General features: G+C 52.3%; 1 protein-coding gene across 1 annotated transcript in view; it reads left to right on the top strand.

Moving 5' to 3' along the window:
* sspo (SCO-spondin) overlaps window positions 1–14309 on the top strand; it is a gene marked incomplete at both ends in the record, with an annotated part of 103204 nt that overhangs the window by 47104 nt on the left and 41791 nt on the right. Inside the window, 21 exons of the mRNA XM_079754639.1 lie at window positions 704–811; window positions 1204–1331; window positions 1786–1906; window positions 2227–2354; window positions 3053–3194; window positions 3597–3765; window positions 4232–4302; window positions 5486–5609; window positions 6494–6707; window positions 7049–7190; window positions 7308–7484; window positions 8260–8442; window positions 9121–9276; window positions 9673–9831; window positions 10707–10871; window positions 11070–11261; window positions 11728–11850; window positions 12402–12531; window positions 13236–13361; window positions 13645–13736; window positions 13939–14187. Of these exons, the coding sequence (XP_079610765.1) occupies window positions 704–811; window positions 1204–1331; window positions 1786–1906; window positions 2227–2354; window positions 3053–3194; window positions 3597–3765; window positions 4232–4302; window positions 5486–5609; window positions 6494–6707; window positions 7049–7190; window positions 7308–7484; window positions 8260–8442; window positions 9121–9276; window positions 9673–9831; window positions 10707–10871; window positions 11070–11261; window positions 11728–11850; window positions 12402–12531; window positions 13236–13361; window positions 13645–13736; window positions 13939–14187 (3099 nt within the window). The remainder of the gene's footprint in view (window positions 1–703; window positions 812–1203; window positions 1332–1785; window positions 1907–2226; window positions 2355–3052; window positions 3195–3596; window positions 3766–4231; window positions 4303–5485; window positions 5610–6493; window positions 6708–7048; window positions 7191–7307; window positions 7485–8259; window positions 8443–9120; window positions 9277–9672; window positions 9832–10706; window positions 10872–11069; window positions 11262–11727; window positions 11851–12401; window positions 12532–13235; window positions 13362–13644; window positions 13737–13938; window positions 14188–14309) is intronic.

Genomic DNA, 14309 nt, shown 5'->3' with positions numbered 1-14309 from the left:
TCTGGTTTCAATGAAGTTGTATTCATTATAATCAAACCATAATCAGAGCCGTCTCTGTATGTCTGGCTGTCCTTCGGTTTTACCCAAGAACCGTTGATCCGGCCAAGACGTTGTTTTGATGAACGTTTCTCGAAGAAGAGGCCAACAACCATTAGGGGCCAGACCAAGCGGCCGTTCCAAAGAACTTTGATCGGGAACTGCATTTGTAATAACATTTTTTATTTCTAAATAAACATTTACATTCCTGCCTTAATTTAGAAATAATTATATTTTTATTAAGAAATCATGTTGCGGCTGCGTTTTGGCGGTAATGTCCAATATCCTGGATTGCGGGGGGGGGGGGGAGGGGGGGGGGGAACCTGGAGGATGCAGTGGGAATGGTCACGTGGGAAAGACGATAGCCAATAGTGAGCCACGGTGACTAGTCTGACTACAACTGATCGTCAGCCAAAACCACTTATCGTCAAATGTGATCATGTGGTCGAATTATGCCAAGATCCATATTTATAGCTATATATTGCTGTATACATGCATAGGTACATATAAAGTATACATTCCTACATGCATTGTCCAATTGCATATAATTAAAAAATAATATGCAAACTTTGTGTGTACCTCAAAATGTAAGGCCCTAGTCACACACTGTTGAGATCCATCCGTCTTATGGACCATAATATTTTGCCACATCTAATTTTCACGACAGGAGACAACGCTAATGTCACTCAGACAACCATGAGCCCGTTTACAGTCTCCTACACGCCAGGAGGGGGCGCCCCACCCCCAGTGCCAACCTACCCTATTCCTCCTGGGAGTAAGTGAATAAGTTAATCGCGTGTGTGTGTGTGTGTGTGTTAGTTAGTTAGTTCGTTTTATTTATTTGTCACATACACAGTTGTACAGGGCAATGCGTAGTGAAATTCTTATGTACCAGTCAGGCTGTGATTCAGCTATATAAAGTGCAAGATTATAATAAAATGTGTGTGTGTGTGTGTTTGTGTATCCGTGCGTGTGTGTGACTGGCTGCATGTGTGTATGTGCGTGTGTGTGTGAATGAAAGCAAAGTGCATGTGTTTATTCTCATTTCCTTGATTTTACCAATGTGTATAAAAGTATTCACAACATGGATCTAGATCCTCCACATAGTGTGTAGTTCTACACGTTGCACGTCGTGCTGCAGCTGACGTGTCCCCCCCGTGTCCCCAGGTGAGTGCTGGTCTCCTCTGGGGGTCCAGTCCCTGCCGGCCTCCAGCTTCACGGCCTCGTCCCAGCAGGCTGCCCATCCTGCCGGGGCCGCCCGCCTCTACGGCCGGGACCCCCGCACAGACCTCCAGGTACAGGCTCTGGGTCGGGGTACTGCTCCTCTCTAACCCCGGGCCTCCCCAGGGTTAAGGCTGTCACCTGTGACTGTGTTCCCTAAAACACAGTCGCAGGTAACAGCATTAATGTTAGTGTCGATCACCAGCTTCAGCCAAAGCCTCAAGGCTCACTTTTTCAGAGTTCAACTACACGCTTTTCTTACACACTGATTGTGTGTTGTACGTCCTGGCACTTAGCATTGTGTAGCATCTTAGCCTAACTATCTTTTTTGTATACGGGGAATGGCTTAACCTAGAAATTGTTTGTGCTTGGCACTTCTGTGAACATCCTTACTGTACCGACAGAGATACATTGTTGTTTCTCTTTCTTCTGACGAATGTACTTGAACTTAAAGCGTCTGCTAAATGTAAATGCATTGCAATCATATGCGTCAGTACGATGTGAACTCAGGAGCCTCCCCCCTTACAGGGCTGGAGCCCGGAGCCGGAGGAGTACCGGGACCCGCCCCAGAGGAACCACCAGGACCGGGACGGGCCCCAGCAGAACCTGTACCTGCAGATAGACCTGCTGCAGCCCTACAACATCACCGGTACGCCGCTGACCACACCACCTCCACTTAGGTGTAGGAGGAGCCATAGGTGTTAGGGGTTTGATTATCTGCTGTGTTGGGTTGATGTTTTTGTGTCGTGTGTGGGATGATCCCTGTCAGAGATCTTTCCAAAACCGCCTGCCATTATGCGTCAACGTAACGTTAGTAGTGTGGCACTTCTGAACTAAAAGGTAGAGGAACCGAGGAGCAAATCCTACGTGGATCTTCACACCTTCATACATGATGGCAAGTGTAATTTGGCCTCTCTCTCTCTCTCTCTCTCTGTCATCGTCTCTGTCTCTCTCTGTGTCTCTCTCCAGGTGTGCTGACCCAGGGCGGGGGTGTGTTTGACACCTACGTCTCCAGCTTCTACCTGCAGTTCAGCGTGAGCGGCGGTCAGTGGTACACGTACAGCGACCTCACCACGGACGCCCGGCCCAGAGCCAAGGTAACCACCACACTGCTGTCATCACTGGGATGTCCTGCAGGACTGTAGTCCACTCCGGGTCAGAGTGCTGATTCTCTCAGAGCCACAGGCCTCTCAGGTCCTGAAGATAGGCCCTGTAAAACCCCTGGCCTGCTCCTGATATGGTTGGAAGTAAGATGAGATATTATTATTTGATGCAGGATATGGAATATGTAACAGATAAGAACATGGCATATGAGCAACATCCCTTGGTATTACACACGTATTTAATGATCTAACAACCGACCAGATGTTGCCTCGACATCGCAACGACGATACCCTCAAAGCACAGCGGAGCAATATTACAAATTCAGGTGATTAAGATGATTAAACCAATACAATTTTAGATGAAAGTAATAATAATGATAATAATAACTAATTGAATTTATATAGCGCTTTTCTGGACACGCAAAGACACTTTACAGTGAAGGGGGGACCTCTCTCACCCCCAACAGTCTGTAACACCCACTTGGGGGATGCACGGCATCCAATCAGCGCCAGAACGCTCACCACACACCAGCTTGAGGTGGAGAGTGAGGGAATTGATGAATCAGCCAATTATACAGGGGAATGACTAGGGGGCCAGATGAGAATGAGCCAGGTCTGGCAGTTTTAGCCAGGAAAGAAGCTAGTAGTGTTTGTTGTAGCTCCGCCTCATTTGCCTGTCACTCGCCCGCCAGGTGTTCCGTGGGAACCACGACGACAGGGCTGTGGCGGAGGTGCGTCTGGACCGCATGGTGTCCGCCCGTCTGGTGCGGCTCCTCCCCCAGGACTTCAGGAACGCCGTCTATCTCCGGCTGGAGATCATGGGCTGTGGCGAGGGTGAGCCTCTCTCTCTCTGTCTCTCTCTCTCTCTGTCTCTCTCTGTCTGTCTATCTCTCTGTCTCGCTCTCTCTCTTTTCTGTCTCTTTCTCTCTCTTCCTCGTTTCTCCCTCCACTGATGGTTGTCATGGCAACGTTGTATGCTCGTTGTTATCAGCTTCCTCACCTTGCAGATCCAAGAGAACCTCTCTCGCAGAACCTGAGTTGATTATGGATCTCAAATCAGATTTGAGATTGATTTGTATCCTCCTCAGAATATCAGAAATATGGGTCAGAGATATTAATTACTGAATTTGATATAAATAGTAGTGGGGATTAGGAGTTAATTCATCCTGGTGCCGACTAGTCAGCGTCCTAACCCCTGGTGGGATGAATGATGTGAGTATTGCCCCCCACCTCCAGGCACACCGCCCCCCTCCACCACCGGCTGCCCCGCGGGTCAGTTCTCCTGCCTGCCACCGGGGGGCTGCATCCCGGCCGCCCAGCGCTGCGACGGGAACCCCCACTGTGGCGCCGGGGAGGACGAGAGGGGCTGCCCCCTCCGACCCCAGGCCACCACCCCATCAGACAGGTGGAGCAGACACCCATGATGTGATGATGACGAGGAGGAAGAGGCAGAGCGGGTCGGCCGGTAACCGGAAGGTTGCTGGTTCGATCCCCGGCTCCTCCTAGCGTCGAGGTGTCCCTGAGCGAGGCGCCTCACCCTGACTCCTGCCGACAGGCTGGCTGTGGCCTTGCACGGCGTGTGAATGTGTGAATGTGTGTGTGAATGGGTGAAAGTTAGGCGATATTGTAAAGTGCTCTGAGTGGCAACTGGTTAGAACAGGGCCGTATAAATGCAGTTCATTCACCCTTTAGCCTGATGTGTTTATACTGTCCCATGCTGCTCTCCCTCCCCCCCCCCCCCCCCCCCCCCCCTGAAATGCCCTCCCAGTCAAAACCCACCGCCACTCACATTCACCGGGTTGAACCTTTGTGCCGGTGTGATGTTAGTCTTGATTTCCCTGTTGTGTGTGTGTGGTCTGGAGGCCTTACAGCCCGACACCAGCACCCCTGAGGACCCCGTCCACGGCCGCCGTCACCCGGCCTGCAGTCATACCCACAGTGAGTGATGCCCCTCGACCCTCCCCGCCCTGCAGCAGCACCACCACTGAGCCACACCCCTCTGGACTCCATCAGTGTTTCTGCACCTTGACCTCGCTGCCGACATGACCACTGACACTGTCTTCTCTCCCTCCTCTCTCCTGTCTCTCTCCTCTCTCTCTCCTTCCTCTATCCTCTCTCTCCTCTCTCTCTCCTCTCTCTCTCCTCTCTCTCCTCTCTCTCTCCTTCCTCTATCCTCTCTCTCTCCTCTCTCTCCTTCCTCTATCCTCTCTCTCCTCTCTCTCCTCTCTCTCTCCTCTCTCTCTCCTTCCTCTATCCTCTCCCTCCTCTCTCTCTCTCTCCTGTCTCTCTCCTCTCTCTCCTTCATCTCATGTTCATGTTCTTTAGGACGGGAGCCCCGGTCACCGCGGTACGTAGCCAGACAACAGGACCACAGTGGGAATATCAGCTGGCCCTTATTATAACTGAGGGGTGATGAGTAGGGTTTAGAGGTGGTAAGGAATTTTGAAAGGTGCTAGGGGTGTTGAGTAAGGTTTAGGGGTGGTGTTGAGGGGTGATGAGTAAGATTTATGGGAGGGGGTGGTGTTGAGTAATGTTGAAGGGTGTAAGGGGTGTTGAGTAAGGTTTAGGGGTGGTGTTGAGGGGTGGAGGGTGGTGTTGAGGGGTGGAGGGTGGTGTTGAGGGGTGGAGGGTGGTGTTGAGGGGTGGAGGGTGGTGTTCAGGGTGGTGTTGAGGGTGGTGTTGAGGGTGGTGTTGAGGGGTGGAGGGTGGTGTTGAGGGTGGTGTTGAGGGTGGTGTTGAGGGTGGTGTTGAGGGGTGGAGGGTGGTGTTGAGGGGTGGAGGGTGGTGTTGAGGGTGGTGTTGAGGGGTGGAGGGTGGTGTTGAGGGGTGGAGGGTGGTGTTGAGGGTGGTGTTGAGGGGTGGAGGGTGGTGTTGAGGGGTGGAGGGTGGTGTTGAGGGGTGGAGGGTGGTGTTGAGGGTGGTGTTGAGGGGTGGAGGGTGGTGTTGAGGGGTGGAGGGTGGTTTTGAGGGTGGTGTTGAGGGGTGGAGGGTGGTGTTGAGGGTGGTGTTGAGGGTGGTGTTGAGGGGTGGAGGGTGGTGTTGAGGGGTGGAGGGTGGTGTTGAGGGGTGGAGGGTGGTGTTGAGGGGTGTAGAGCTGCACGGTGGCTGACCCTAGCTCCGCCCAGCAGGCGTGTGCTCCTCCGCCCTGGGTCTTGAGGACGGGAGGATCCGCTACGGACAGATGACCTCGTCCACGCACCGCGAGAACAACCCCGCGGACGCAGGGCGCCTCAACATCGTCCCCAACGTGTGAGTGGACCTTCACACCCTGGGGGTCCCGGAGACACTCTCCTGCTGCTCCACATGGACTACATCGTCTCACCACGTGTCCCGCCTCATTACCCTACCTTATCTTATTCAAATTTACATTGAAGACGCTTTGATCCGAAGCGACTCACAATAAGTACATTTGTCTGAAGAAAGAGAAACAATAATCGGTACTAACAATCACTAGGTTAACCCATTCCCCGTATACAACAGAGATAGCTAGGATAAGAGGCTACACAATGCTAAGGACTATTTTTGAAGGCAAGGACGTACAACATACAATAAGTGCTTACATTAAGTGCCAGGACGTACAACATACAATAAGGGTGTACATTTAGTGCCAGGACGCACAACATACAATAAGTGCTGGGCGGGTAAGGGAGGAGGCTATGCAGAGTCTAGGTGAACTCTGCATATTATAATGTTAGCCTCTGTCTATGAGCAGATCTTCAGGGGTGCGATATGTGTATTGAGCCCTCTGAAAATGAACATAGTCTGGTGTTCTCAACTGCTATTGCCTTAGGAACAACATTTTCCCATGGTCTTAAGTCGCGACACACTTTTATATAATTCAAACCAAGCAAATTTATTTTCCTCTAAAATGGGCTAAACACAATATCATCATGACCTTTTTTAAACATAAATAAACAAATATGTGTCATCCCTGCATTCAAAGCACTTTACTGTAGCAATGAAAAGAATAGAAAAAGTAATACTTAAAATAGGTCTTTAAATTATTTGATGAATACTTTATTTGGACCGCACACTACGCGGCCCACTTTTGGGTCGCGACCCACCAGTTGAGAAACCCTGGTCTAAACCCTTATTTAACGCGTGTAAACACAAAGCCTCCATCCTGTCCCCAGGCTGGTGATGGAGCCGGGCTGGAGCCCTCTGGCCAGCGACCCCCACCCCTACCTGCAGGTGGACTTCCTGGAGCCCACCTGGGTGTCGGGCGTGGTCACCCAGGGCAGCCAGAGCATGTGGGGCTACCTGACCCGCTACCGGCTGGCCTTCGCCGTGCACAGCAGCCTCTTCACCGACTACAGCGAGACCGGGAGGCCGGGCAGCCCTGCCAAGGTGCTCACAGACACTCTCAGGCCCACACACACACACTCATAGACACAGACACACACACTAACACACACACACCGACGCAGACACATATACACACACAGACGCAGACACGCAAGCACACACACACACAGTCATTCGCACGCACACACACACAATCACTTTTCCCCACACACACACACACACACTCACAGACACACGACGCAAACACACACACTCACAAACACACAAACGCACACACACACACACAGACACACGCACACACACACAGACACACACACAGACACACACCTACTCCCCCTTCCCAGTCCCGCCCCGCTGACTGTGTGGTGTGTGGGGGCCTGCAGGTGTTCGAGGTGCGCATGGTGGGCCGCGCCCCGGTGACCCGCTGGCTGGACCGCCTGGTGCGGGCGCGCTACCTGCGCATCGTCCCGCTGGAGTTCAGACACACCTTCTACCTGCGGGCCGAGATCATGGGCTGCAGGGGCGGTGAGGAGACGCTCATCCCGTTAGCGTCCGCCCGGGGCCCCGCGACAACCATAAGACATCTCTGTACGCCCAGCGCCTGGTTCTTCTGACCCTGGGGTCTCCCCTCTGTCCCCCTAGACGAGCTGGTGACTCCCAGCAGCGTGACCACGGCGCCCCCCGGTGGCGGGGAGGTGACGGCGCAGCGCTGCGGGCCGGGGCAGTTCCCCTGCCACCAGGGGGGCGGGTGCGTCCCGGCGTCGGCGCTGTGCGACGGACGGCCCGACTGCAGGGACCGCTCGGACGAGACGAGCTGCGGTGAGGGACACACACGAGCAGCTGGTGGTTGTGTCTGTGTGACACGCGGGTCATGCAAGTGGGATGCGTCATGCGCGATGCTCGCGTGTCATACGTGATATAATGCTGGTGTCATGCTGATTTAATGATGTCATGCGCTGATTTAATGACGTCATGCTGAGGTCATGCTGATCGATGTCATGCTGATGAAACGATTTCATGATGTAACACAGACGACCGGCCGTCCTAGCGGACACTGTGGTGTCGCGGCTGTTGTGCTTTAAGCATGAGCCCTGGAGCTCTGATAAAGCAGACAGAGATGCCCGACCTTCTGTTGAATAAGCGGTGGCTAGGGCTGCTCGATAATGGAAAAAATCATAATCACGATTATTTTGGTCAATATTGAATCACGATTATTCAAAGGATTATTTTTGAGTTTGAAAACATGATGTATTTATTCAGCATGTCTCTCGCCAAAAAACACTTTGTAACGGAGAACTTTGAAATTTCGCCTTTAAAAAATACGCAAAATGGTCAAAAAGGAAATGTTAAAATCTAAAATAATGTACAGATATGTATCCAGCTTTTCACTTTCTATAAAACATAAAAAGAAAAATTAAAATAAAAAAATTGAAAATTTGATTATATTAGTTTTGTGATCGTTTGACGCTGAAATCGCGATCAATATTGGATGAATCGCCCAGCCCTAGCTGTGGTTGCTGTTATCCCCGTCGTCGTGTTCTGTGTGTTTGACTCCTGACTCCTCATCCTCCCCCCCCAGCCACGGTGACGACAGCGGGCTCCCCCGGGCTGCAGAACCTCACCAGCCCTACGGGACGACCCGGTTTCCGTGGCGACGCCACGACAGGAGCCCCGGGCCTCTACAGCACCCGACCACACGGGGGCCGTCCCGGTGTGGCGACCACGCCCTCCACACCCAGGTTCACAGGCCAGCCCGGCCTCCACAACCACAGCACCCGTAAGAGCTCCTCCCTGATTGGTCCGGGGAGCCCAGCTCGTCTGTCAATCAAAGAAGCATAGGGAGGGAGTGGAGAGGGAGGGAGGAGAGAGGGAGGTTGGGAGAAAACAGAGATGGAGGGAGGAGACAGGGAGGGAGAGAGCAGAGAGGGAATGAGGGAGCAGAGAGGGCGCGGAGGGAGGAGAGAGGGAGGGAAGGAGGGAGCAGAGAGGGAGCGGAGGGAGGAGAGAGGGAGGGAGGAGAGAGGGAGGGAGCAGAGAGGGAGGGAGGGAGCAGAGAGGGAGGGAGGGAGGGAGCAGAGAGGGAGGGAGGGAGCAGAGAGGGAGGGAGGGAGGGAGGGAGCAGAGAGGGAGGGAGGGAGCAGAGAGGGAGGGAGGGAGGGAGGGAGCAGAGAGGGAGGGAGGAGAGAGGGAGGGAGGGAGGGAGGGAGCAGAGAGGGAGGGAGGGAGGGAGCAGAGAGAGAGGGAGGGAGGGAGGGAGCAGAGAGGGAGGGAGGAGAGAGGGAGGGAGTAGAGAGAGAGGGAGGGAGGGAGCAGAGAGGGAGGGAGAGGGAGGGGACGTTTTCCGGTTGTTTCTGTGTCCTCTGACTCTCAAATCTATATCCCACGGCCCCTTCATAAAGTTCCCCCAGCCTGACCAATGACGACCTGCTGTGTTTCTGCTCCCTGTTGTCTGCAGCTGCCTGGGTCAGCAGCACCCCTCACGACGGCGGGCTACCCAGGGTGCTTTGCGTGGAGGGCCAGTTTGCGTGTGCGTCCTTCGGCTGTGTGGACGCCGCCCAGGTGTGTGACGGACACCAGGACTGTTTCGACGGCTCAGACGAAGAGCCCTGCGGTATGCATCGTCAACCAATCAGATCAGCTCTTACAAAGTTTTGTTGAAGAACACCACTGCAGAACAACACCATATATGGTGCGGTGTTGTTGGAATGGCGGTTTCTGATTGGCTCCAATTAGAGAATATAAATTCTCCCTTGGGTTCATCTTAGAGCTACTTTTGACGCCCCAAGGTTAAGTTCACATCTGTTGAATTCTAAAATTAAATAATGCAGTTAAAGTTATTAGGAGATCAACACACACATTAGCACACACACGCAGACACACATTCTCACTCACTCACTCACTCACTCATGCTCACGCACACACACACACACGCACATGCATGCACACACACACACACACACACACGTTAGATCCAAAGCGGTGATCTGAATCTGTTCTTCTTCTCCAGGCTCCACGGCCAGGCCGACCGTGACCACAGTGCGCCCCCCGGTGCCCAGCCCCTGCTCTGCCAAGCAGTTCTCCTGTGCCAGCGGGGAGTGTGTTCACCTGGACCGCAGGTGTGACCTCCACAGGGACTGTGTGGACGGCTCAGATGAGCTGCACTGCGGTAGGAGACGCAGCGGGTTCGAATGAAGCATTGATGGTTCAGGAGATGCTTTCACTCCTCTCTGAGGACGAGAACTGAGACCCTAAATGTGCTGTTTGAATACATGTGGGTTGAGTCAATAATATGAACAATTTGCAATTTGATCCTAGCTCCAGTGGAAATAGTTCATTAAACAATCCTGCTCCTCACTATAGAGCTACATCCAGTCATGACGATCTCATGTTGTTTTAGCAAGCTTGCTAAAACAACATGAGATCGTCATGACTGGATGTGTTCTAGTGCACATTTCAAGCTGCCTTTATTGAGTATATATTACCTTTAAATGATAGTCAAGGTTAATGCAGGTGTCCAAATAACGAATCACAGGAATTATGTTTCCATACAATGTTCTTACATCCTTTTGGTTTCAAGTGCCATTGTAATAAACAATTTTTCTACCTGACGTCGTGTTGTGTTGCTGATGTCATGATGTCATGATGTTGTGCCGATGTCATGATGTCATGCTGATGACATGATGTCATGCTATCGTGATGTAACGCTGATGTCATGATATCATGATGTCATGATGTCTTGCTGATGTCATGATGTCATGCTGATGCCATGATATCATGATGTAACGCTGATGTCATGATGATGTCTTGCCGATGTCATGATGTCATGTTGATGACATGATGTCATGCTGATGTCATGATGTCATGATGCAACGCTGATGTCATGATGATATCATGATGTCATGATGTCTTGCCGATGTCATGATGTCATGCTGATGCCATGATATCATGATGTCATGCTGATGTCATACTGATGCCATGATGAGGTGGTGTTGGGTCTCTGTCTGAGTGTGTCGTCCCCCCCCCCCCCCCCCCCCCCCTCAGTGGACTGCATCACGACGTCCTGGACGTCGTGGAGCCGCTGCAGCGTGTCCTGCGGTCTGGGCTCCCTGTTCCGCCAGCGGGACGTCCTGAGAGAGGCGCTCCCCGGGGGGGCCTGCGGGGGGGCCCAGTTCGAAAGCCGGGCCTGCTTCCCCCGGGCCTGTCCAGGTACGCCATGCACACACACACAAACACTATCACACACACACACTCTCTTACATACACACACAAACACACAAGCACCCACGCATGCACTCGCACACACACACACACACACACACACACACACACACACACACACACACAGACTCACTCCTCACTCCCTCACACACTCACTCACTCACTCAATCACTCACTCACTCACAGCGAACGGCCATTGGTCGGAGTGGACGCCGTGGTCGGAGTGTGACGCCACATGCGGGGGCGGAGTCCGGACCAGGAGGCGGTCCTGCTCGGCCCCGCCCCCTAAGAACGGTGGGCGGGACTGCGAGGGCATGACCCTGCAGACCCAGAGCTGCAACGCCACGCCCTGCGGAACCGGGACCGACACACAGTCAGGTGGGTCCGTCAGTCCAGGCCCAACACTATGGAGGATACATCTGTCTGCCAGATGTTATGGTTATTTTAGGTCCTGTTGGCCATCACCTTATCTTTATTCATCCAGGTGAGTGTCATTGAGATTCAGACCTCTTAAAGGTGCAGTGGGAAGGATTTAGTGGCATCTAGTGGTGAGGTTGCAGATTGCAGCCAACCAAACCACCAGACTGTCCAGTTTCATCCTTCTTAAAATCAAGGCAAATCGTTTTTGAGTGTATTTTCCTTGCAGTTTATTAGTCCCTTTTGGTGCCTGTGTGGTTGTGTCACGTTGGAATGGTTTTATATTGGATCCAGGACACGAGATGAGGGAGAATCTGTGGCATTAGCCTGGTCTGTGTGCATGGTTCCAGCTAAGCTAAGTCATTGCTTCGTTGTAAAGAATGACGATGTGTGCTGTCACGTGACTAACTCTGGAGGCTCTGCTCAGGCTGTGCCCACGGCATGGTGCTGGTGACGGAGGCCGACTGCCTGGCAGGAAGGGTGGATGACTGCCCCCCCACCTGCTCTCACCTCAGCCAGACCTCCAACTGCACCGCCAGCTGTGTGCCAGGTGAGTTCAATGAGTTGCACCTCACCAGGAACAGGTCCAGGTGAGACCCCCTGAGGTACCCCTCATCCCGAGAGGTTTCAGGTGAGGTGCACCTCACCTTGAGCTGTTCCTGGCTGAGGACTGACTGGACGTCTATTTTAATGTTTTGTGAGATTGAAATGTGCTGTAGGTAAGATGGAAGAGCTTTTATTTGAGGGTGATCTGTTCAAATCCATCAGCTGTTAATGAGGGAAATGCTCTGTGAGAATTTCGGAATTTCAGTTCAGGTGACTCCTGGCTAATTTCTGACCAATCAGGGCGTCTTTTCCTTGATTGGTTCAAGAATTCTATTTCTCAATGACGGAGAACCGTAGCGACGGAGACAGCAGAGAGATTTGTTTGCTTTCCAAAGATTGCTCTCTTCTGCTTCTTTGTGCTCAACGCTTACCTTAACCTTAACCTTACCTGCAGCACCTTTAGTCTGTTATCCTCAGGTGATGGTCATCATAGAGGAGTGTATCTAGACCTGTCTGGAAGCTGGTGTTCCTCACTCTGAGTCCACTGTGTCTCAGGGTGTCGGTGCCCGGAGGACCGGTACCTCCAGGGGGGCCGTTGTGTGAACGCCAGCCAGTGTGGCTGTGTCTGGGACGGGGACACCCTGCAGCCGGGAAAGAACTTCTCCCAAGACCCCTGCACCACCTGGTGAGAGCTGCTGGAGGGCAGGGTCATAGATATCTGTATCATTAATGTAATCGTTACATAAGGAGTTGAAAAAGTCATTATTAGTAGTAGCATTGATTTAGTATTATATAGAAGCTTTACTTCATCGTAGGATTTAACCCTTTCTTTCTCTAAATTGGGACTTATTTCAGTAACAGTGACAAGGGGAATTTTTATAAAAACCTTTACAGCTTTTGTTTCCATCACATTGCATTTCTTTATCTCGTGCGCAGAATTCCTAATTCCTAAACAGTGTAACTAACTTACCCTTTACGAATATCACAGGACATCTACCAGTACTGTAATAAAAAAAAAAAACTGTAGTAAATTGCACTTATTCAAGGTACTTAATTGTGTAGCATCTACAGTAGTTGCTATCGCTGCTTTACAAGGGGAATGGGTTAGCCTAGCGATTGTAATACTTGCACTTGGTTCTATGAACGTCTTTACTGTACCGACAGCGATATATTGTTTCACTTCTTATGACAAATGTACTTATTGTAACAAATGCACTTATTGTAAGTCGCTTTGGATAAAAGCGTCTGCTAAATGCCCTAAATATAAATGTAAATGTAATACTGATACTACACATACTTCTCAGTAATACTTCCATGTGCAGAACTCATTCTCCTTCTCCACTCTCTGTGTGAGTTTATTTAGTGAGTTTATTCCTTTCCCACCACTAGCGTGTGTAGAAACGGACAAGTCACCTGCGACAACTCCAGCTGTGTGGCGAGCTGTGATTGGTCGGGCTGGTCGTCATGGTCACTGTGTGACGTGACGTGTGGTGCAGGAATACAACAGCGCTTCAGGTGAGGCAGAAACACCTGTGTAGTGATTAAAACCGGCGCCATTACTGACCACTGAAGTCATGGATGCAGTTCATAATAATACGTATGAACTAATAAATCTATTATTTATACCATTTCCTTCTGCAGGATTGGTTAACAATGTAAGGTTATCATATAAAGAGACTATATGAATATCAAAACAACTGTATGTAGATAATATTCAAATTTGAGCTGTCGCTGATTTTGGTTGAACGAGGATTCTTGCCCGGGCGTAGTGATCAGAGGACCCATGTGTCCCCCCCAGGTCCCCAGGTCACCGCGGGGGTCCCAGCGGGGCCCAGTCCTGCCAGGGGGATTCCACAGAGGCCCGCCAGTGCTTCAGACCCTGCCTGCCCGGTACGCCCTCCCACCCCAGGACCCCTTACTTCCCCACCTCCGGACCCCCCTGCTGGCTCTCGTCCAGAGCTCCGTCCCTCAGATGTCCCAGGTCCTCTGTGGACCTCTTCATTCGGCCTGCGGGGGAGCCGGGGCGCGTTCTGCCCCAGACAGGGTGGGTGTATGGGTGGTGACGGTGTCCTCCTGTGTCCTTGTTGCCTAGCGACGGCCGAGGGCCGGTGGACCCGCTGGACGGCGTGGTCCCAGTGCAGCAGGACCTGCTTCCAGGACGTCGACCGGGTGGGCCTCCGCCGGCGCTTCCGCACCTGCCACCGCCAGGACCCCCCCGCTGGCCCGCCGCACGGCCCCGCCCTCGGCCACGCCCCCGCGGACCTCCACCCGACGATGCCGGGGTCGAACCACACGGACCCCCCCCCGGCCTGCAGCGGGGAGGGACAGGAGCAGGAGCCCTGTAACACCGTACAGTGTCCGGGTAGGAACACACACACACACACACACACACACACACACACACACACACACACACACACACACACACACACACTCGCACACAGACACACACTCACACACACA

The sequence above is a fragment of the Pollachius pollachius genome (assembly GCF_949987615.1).
Source record: "Pollachius pollachius genome assembly, chromosome: 17".
NCBI classification, from domain to species: domain Eukaryota; kingdom Metazoa; phylum Chordata; class Actinopteri; order Gadiformes; family Gadidae; genus Pollachius; species Pollachius pollachius.
The sequence above is the reverse complement of the archived record's forward strand: the minus strand, read 5'-3'. Positions and strand labels throughout refer to the sequence as shown.